This window comes from Oryza glaberrima, chromosome 3 (genome assembly GCF_000147395.1).
Source record: "Oryza glaberrima chromosome 3, OglaRS2, whole genome shotgun sequence".
Taxonomy (NCBI): domain Eukaryota; kingdom Viridiplantae; phylum Streptophyta; class Magnoliopsida; order Poales; family Poaceae; genus Oryza; species Oryza glaberrima.
Window position 1 is genome coordinate 19,553,827 of NC_068328.1, and position 7,283 is coordinate 19,561,109.

General features: G+C 48.7%; 1 protein-coding gene across 1 annotated transcript; it reads right to left on the minus strand.

Annotated features, from left to right (window-relative positions):
* Positions 1-1,629: 1,629 nt before the first annotated feature.
* Positions 1,630-5,943, minus strand: LOC127765835 (G-type lectin S-receptor-like serine/threonine-protein kinase At4g27290). Its single transcript, XM_052290794.1, has 6 exons — positions 4,493-5,943; positions 3,157-3,569; positions 2,832-3,042; positions 2,494-2,731; positions 2,265-2,415; positions 1,630-2,022 (listed from the first exon to the last, which is right to left on the minus strand). The coding sequence occupies exons 1-6, from the start codon at positions 5,781-5,783 to the stop codon at positions 1,720-1,722; spliced, it is 2,607 nt and encodes an 868-aa protein (XP_052146754.1). The 5' UTR covers positions 5,784-5,943; the 3' UTR covers positions 1,630-1,719.
* Positions 5,944-7,283: the final 1,340 nt, after the last annotated feature.

Sequence of the window (7,283 nt, forward strand, 5' to 3'; positions counted from 1 at the left end):
ATCAATCGAATCGTTTTTCATATTGCTTTTAGTTTTCTCTTAGTTTGTCCATCTTTGTCGATTTGCGCTGTAAATCGTCCGCCGCCGCTGCGAGAGTGCGACACCTCTTTGTAGGTTTGTCCTGAAAACCTTCTGTTTTGCCCACGAGACGGGTAGTTATCTAAAATCGGCTCCGCTAGCCGGTTTAGTTATCAAAACCCATCTTGGTTTAGCTTTTGCTAGATTGAGGTGGTTGGCGACTCTAGGATTACCGCAAGGCGTTTAGGTGTTGCGATCGTGCTTGTCAACTTGTCACAAAAAGTTGCCAACAGCAGCGATCACTGTATACTATTCCTTGTATATCCAAGGGACCACATCGTCGTAGTTCTTGATCTGGCCCACTACGATGAGAAGACGTTGATGGAGTTCCTTATCTTGCTGAATTTGTAAGTTTGAAATATACCCCCTGCATACTATACATATTAGATACATATTAGATGTAATGTTAAAGTTAGCTCAAACAAATATTTTATCTTTGTAGAGGACACGACTATCACAAAAGACATGGCTGGTTCGTAAAGCATCAAAAGAGAACAAAACTTCTCGTAAAGGCACGCTGGCTGGTATGTGATCATATATGCATTAAATTAATGATGTGATTATTAGTTCTTAATACTGACGTGTTTACTGTTCTTACGTAGTGTTACAAGCAACCCAGCGCCACTAACCTATACGGATATTACGTGTGAGAGATGCTCAGAGTCTGTGGGAGATACATAACTGAGTTTACAGATGTAAGTGATTGTGCTCCTTACATATAGGAAATAGTTCATTTAAGTTGATTTTAACACATATCATTTTTCTTCTATTTTCATAGCTCCCGAGCATCCCATATACCGCAAACTGGTTCAACCAAAAAACGCTTCTCAACTTCTACGTGAACTTATGCCGGATCATTCGTCGCGACATCTATAACATCTGGGGAGTTCTACGACCCTTACAGCGAACTTTCTATGGACCCCCAATTCAAAAACCTAAAAGAGTGGGACAAAGAACATGCAATAGATTAAAAAAGATCTATTTGTGAGGGAGTCATAACTTGTAACATTATGAACACTAGACATGTCACTACTTTAATATGTGTACATGTACATATGCTATCTAATTATATATATGGATGTTTGTGATTGAGCGCGAATAATTTATATATAACTGTACCATTTAAAAACACATACACAAAAGAAAAAGAGTAGAAGTGCGTAGATCTTCCCAAATGGTTAACATGTGTTAGGGTAACTATACGAATCTATTATCCCGTGCGATCGCTCTAGCACATGCTAGCCTACTGGGATTATCGATTATCCCGTGCAGTCGGTATAACTGGACCGTACAGGATAATCGATTATCCTGTGCGGTTTACTTAACCCAACCACACGGGATAATTGATTATGCCGTGTGGTTGGGCCGCCCGCACTTGAAAATATGGATTTTCGCAGAGACCTGAATGCAGACGGACAAGACCTCCGCACGGAAAAGGCCATTTTGACCGCACGAAAAAAATCTTTTTTTACTAGTGGTACTTGTTCTAATTACACGCAACTGCATCAAAGTATGCAACATCGCAGGCAATAAATAAAGCAAAACAATCTTGTTGAGTGAGTATAATTAAATCAAATCCCATTGTGCTCAAATTACATACAAAACGTACAGTGTTCATCCTGCGATAAGCCCGTGCTGTAGCTATCTGCCCTCTACAACTGTTACAGTCCAGCTTCTTGCGCTGTTGGACCGGCTGGCCTCCGTGTCGTCGCTGAGGCTCCTCCCCGTGCAGAAAGCAGGCTCGCACGGCTCCAGCAGCGCGGGGCTCTCGCTGCTCAGCATCATGGTCACCGCCGACATGGTCGGCCTGTGCCTCGGCTGCTCCTGGACGCACAGCAGGCCAATCTGGATGCACCTCAGCACCTCCGTCACGTTTGAGGAAGTGCCGGCGATAGACTGATCCAAGAACTCTAAGCTCCGACCTTCCTTCCACAGCCTCCATGCCTGAAAACAGCAGCGAATTTGTCATCGTTCTCCTTAATTTGTCATACGTCAAGTTTATTTGTGAAGTTGTATATATTTGTAAGAAGAAGATTGAGAAACGTTCAGAGGTTTTTCAGCTAGCTTTATAAGGTGGTGGATTAGACAACCTGGGTTCGAAGCCTCACCCTTCTAATTATTTGATATTAGGTCATTCCCTAATATTCGCGTCTTTTATATGTAAGAAAAGATTGAAGGAGGCATACATATCTAAGAAGGTTCAGGTCGAGCTCATTGTGGTAGAATCCTCTGTTCTTCTTGCCACTGACAATCTCCAGTACCAGGACGCCGAAGCTGAAGACGTCAGATTTCATCGAGAATACGCCGTCCATCGCGTATTCAGGAGACATGTATCCGCTGCAACCACGAGAAGATGTAATTAGCATAGTGCTTTGCTACACATTGCTGCTGAAATTAATTAATGCATCAACTTACTATGTCCCAACTACTTTCTTGGTATATGCACTAGTCTGGTCAGTTCCAAATATTCTCGCAACACCGAAGTCTGAGATCTTGGGGTTCATGTCTCTGTCAAGCAAAATGTTGCTTGCTTTAAGATCTCTATGAATTATCCGTAGCGCGGAATCTTGATGCAGGTATAGTATTCCCCGCGCGATCCCGTTGATGATATTGAATCGCTTTGACCAGTTTAAAATTGATTGTTTCTCTTCATCTGAACAATCATTCAACAAGCTGACGTCAAGATTACATGTCATGTCAGTAAAGGAATACAATAGGCATTAAGATCAGAAGTTGAAATGGCAACAACTCACTGAACAGAAAAGTGTTGAGGCTACGATTGTGCATGTACTCGTAGATTAGCATCCTCTCTGAACCGTCAATGCAGCAACCAAGTAGCCTGACAAGATTCCTGTGCTGAAGCTTAGCTATCAGCTTGACTTCATTCTTGAATTCGCGGAGACCTTGCGTCGATCTACGTGACAGTCTCTTGACAGCTATATCTTGTCCGTTGTCAAGTCTCCCCTGCAAAACTTATATATGTCACCAGTTAATTCAGAATTACTAATCAATTAAAATCTGAAGATGCCGATCATATGTTTTGACAGTCCTAACTCTCAAGCTCAAACAATACATTACCATGTAGACAGGGCCAAATCCTCCTTGGCCAAGCTTGTTATCAGCCGAAAAGTTGTTGGTGGCGTAAAGAATGGTTTCTATAACGAACGACGGCAGATCCAAATCCTGGTGATTTCCCTGACCAGCAGGACGCATGGAATTGTTGTCCTGGGCATCGTTGGATGCAGCAACATGGTTTCTTTGCCAGAAGGGAGTAATCTCCCAATTGTTCAGTGCTGAAGCAGTATGGTTTCTTTGTCCGAAAGGAGTAACCTGTCCATTGTTCAGTGCTGATGGGATCGCCTTCCTGTTCTTCTTTGCCTTGATGACACAGATGACAAGTCCAGCTAGAAGCAACAATAGTGCGACAACGGATGGGACAATGATTTCGACGAGCTTAGCTGTCTGTGAATTGTCTGAAACAGAATTGGTGGCTGCAAAATTCACAGAAAAATTGTTCAGTGGCCTACTGGAGGAATCTCTTTTCTCAACTTGCCAATCAACTACCTAACTTGATGAAAGTGGAAGTAATTGACAGTTATTTGCAAAAGCCAAGGCAGGTTTCAGCATTCAATTGACCAACAAGAACCAAAGAAAAATGAATCTGATTTTGATGTTCTACTGATCCTTATTGGCAGCAATCGTCTACTCCAACCTAATTAGTTCTAATTCTAAACGGTTAGCATTAGTTAATATTTTTCTGATATTCTTGTTACGTTGGCGATAAGGAACTGAATTTTCTTTGGGGATAAAAGGTTGATCAGTTGGAAGTCAGGTACAGAAAAGGATTGGAGATGAGTACACTGAATATGAAATGGCAATACATGCGTTTCTTTTTCCAACAGTGAACATCAATGTGGTTGGACCTAACAGCAGCTCGATTTAAAACCCAAACTATTATGTAGAGGTTTGGGGCTTTGACTTTTGATGTTTAAGTTTGATCAGCAAGTGAGAACTCTGAGAAGAAAAAAGAAGGAACTTTTAACTAGCTGCGCAAGTAGCATTGCCCTAAAATTTTGACCAAGTACGCAACGTTTATAAGAAGTAAACGACAGGTATGCACTTTAATTACATGAACAGCGGAAACAAGGCTTAGGTGGGGACAGAGAAACTTGTAAGCGTGCATAATGCAGCAGCAAAACGTCAACTCTGAATGCCCCGGAAAGCAAAAACAGAAGTGCGTGTAGTGTTCTCTACTCTGTTTATACTGATGACCCCTAAAATAAACTTATAGCTCAAAAGAAAAGAAAAGTGACAAAGAAACAATAAAACTTTTAATCTAAAGAGTAGCGAAAAATGACAAATGAAAGCACGGAGTCAGCAAAGTAAGAGTTGAAGAAAAGATGGAAGAACTCACGGAGATCAGACGCAGCCAGGCGGACGAACAGGTCCTGGCCTCCGTTGTCGAACTGCCTCATGTCAAGCAAATCGGCCGTCCACATGAAGCACCCCTTGGCGTTCGCGCTGGTGACGTTGGCACTGGCGTAGGCGCGGCACGCGCAGTTGCTCAGGCAGCTGAGCCGGCACTCCTCCAGGCCCAGCGCCATGTCAACCGTCGCGTTCGCCGACTCCGGCAGCTTCATATTCCTCGTCACGGCGAACCCGTCGCCGCCGGTACAGTTGAGCGCCGTGCGCCTGATGCACCCGCCGGACCCGTCACGCAGCGCCCATGCCTTGGGGTACCGCGGCTCGAACCCCTCCGCGCAGCCGCACATCGGCGACTGCTCGACGTTGCAGACGCCGTAGGCACCGCAGGCGCGGTAGGCCTCGCACTCGTCCATGGGGTACGACGAGAAGACGCTCCACGACCGCGTCGTGTCGATCCACATCAGCCTCTGGATCTGCCCCGACGAGTTCATCACGAACCGCGTCAGGATCGTCGTGCTGTCGTCCACCTCGTACCGATAGTATGCCTCGTCGGCCGTCGACACGTACTGGTAGCTCAGGAGGGTGTTCGTCCTGAGGTTCGGCACGCCGGAGAACTGGTACCCGTTCCACGGGCCGCTGCCGTACGTCCTCGTGGACCACCGGTACAGGAAAAACTCCGGCGAGCCGCTCGGGTCGATCCGGAAGGAGTACTCTCCGGGGGACGGGTCATCGGCCGCCCTCCACGAGTTCATGTACCGGTCAAGGCCGGTGCGGAAGTCGATGCCAAGCTTCATGCCGGGGAGCAGAGTGTCGGTCGGGTAGTCAAAGCTCTGCCACGCAACGCCGGCGCTGGCGAACCGCAGCACGAAGTTGCCGTTGTCAAGGAGCTGCGCCTTGGCGCTGCCGGCGCTCAGCACAGAAGCCGACATCACCGGCGACGCCCACACGACCCTGCCTTGCCCGTCCACAATGGCAAGGCTCCCATTGCCGTTGATCTTGAGCGTGGGCGAGCCGCCGACCACCGGGCTCTTACGATTGGCGACCCACACGACGGTCCGCGCTAGGATGTTGCTGTACCATATCCCGAGGTACCTGCGCCCTGCCGGGGCGACGTCCGGCGTGAAGAAGCCGAGCGTGAAGGTCCCTCCGGCCGACACGATCGTCCGGTTGCCCGCGAGTGGCGCCTCCATGGTGACCGTGTCGACGGACGCGGCCGGCGAGAGGAAGAGGAAGAGAACGGCCGCCAACGGTAGAGCGCGCCACGGCCATGTCACCATCATGTTTCTTTTGGCGAGGCGAGTTGTCTGTTCTTCTAAGAACGCGACGCGATGGGCGCGCGGGTTTACGCTCGTTTTGAGGAGCACTCGCGCGGCGAGGCCGTGTGCCCCTTGTGTTTCTTCCTTTTTTGTGTGTGTGTTGGGGTGCGGCTGGATCGGCGGAGTTGTGTGGGTCTGGACATGCGCTGGGCCGCACTGGGATGGACTCGTGCCTCATGGCCAAGACAAGGGGTCCGTCCCTCGTCTTGTTTGCGTGGCCGATGTGCGCCAGGCTTGCCTGGTTAGTTGGGTGGAACGGGTCGCGTTTTGGTTCTGTTGTCGCCGTCTCCGAGGATTTGGTTCACATCGTACCGACTACCGCGTCTCGCGGTTTGGGGACTGGGCCTGGATTACAGCCAAATGGGCCGCCCGGGCCGGCTCGACAGGGCCCGGGACGAGGTCATTTGGGCTGGTACGGCCCAACCTACACGCTGGACTGGGCCATGCCTACCCATGGGTTGCACACCAACGGCCCAGGCATGGCCCAATAAAACTCGGATCGTGCTAGGCCGGTTCGAAGGAACTATAGTTCATCGTGCTTCTTCAAGGAATAAGTCTATTTTTCGACCCTCTTCTTTTGGGCCGTGTCGTATCAGCTTCACCTTTTTGCTTTATGCTTATGCTTATTAACCAAAATTTGAATTTTCAATATTAAATTTAAAGCTGATTTTGGAGTTTTTTCATCTAAGTTTATGTTGGAGGTATACCATGAAGGGCCTTCAGCCGGGCCTGCCGAAACCGAAAACTTGGGCGACGGGCTCGAACCGGAGGCAAGCGACGAAGGTCGAAGAGGAATACCCCAAGGGCGAACACCACAGCTCGGGAGTACACGTGCTTCGCTGGACAAGGACCCCGTTAGGAGGCCACACAGGCGGAGTCGGTGAGGCGAAAGCCTCAGCCCGAAGGCATAGGTTTCGCCAAGGCACCAAACCCCACCATGAGGAAGCCCAGCGGGCCGTTGCGTCCCCGCAGGGGGATTCGCCAGATTGATGGGCCAAGCCATCTAGCCCAATTGGGGCCCATACATGTAAAGGATACTGTGTGCCCCTAATAATGTCCCTATCATAAGGGTAACCATGTAAATTCCCCTGTAAAGTCTAAACCCTAGGGGAGAGAACATGTAATAGGATTATAAATAGCCCCTCTAGGCCATGTAATGGGGGATAAAAAAAAATTTCGACCAAGTAATGCAATTGTCCTTTTTCCAACCACTGTTGAGAGAACCACGCCTTTCGGTGTGCGCAGTTGTCTATTCGACAACAGCTGGCGCCGACCGTGGGAACCTCCGAGCGAAACCATTGAGAGTGAGCGAAACCACTGATGCCACCGAAGGTCGCCAAGGAGAAAGTTGCCAAGCGGAAGGAAGGCAGAAGCGAAGCTGAGATAGTAGCCGAAGAGGGAGCAGAGCCTTCGGCCTCTGAGGGCGAAGCCGGAGCAGCACATCTCCGATCGTGGCTGCCACCT

Bases quoted from the DNA above. Each gene is read 5' to 3' on its own strand.
- LOC127765835 (XM_052290794.1), bottom strand. From the start codon at position 5,783: ATGATGGTGACATGGCCGTGGCGCGCTCTACCGTTGGCGGCCGTTCTC. The intron at 3,043-3,156 runs GTAATGTATTGT...TAAGTTTTGCAG, and splicing joins GATTTGGCCCTGTCTACATG to GGGAGACTTGACAACGGACA. The intron at 2,023-2,264 runs GTATGCCTCCTT...TGCTGTTTTCAG, and splicing joins ACCTGAACCTTCTTAGATAT to GCATGGAGGCTGTGGAAGGA.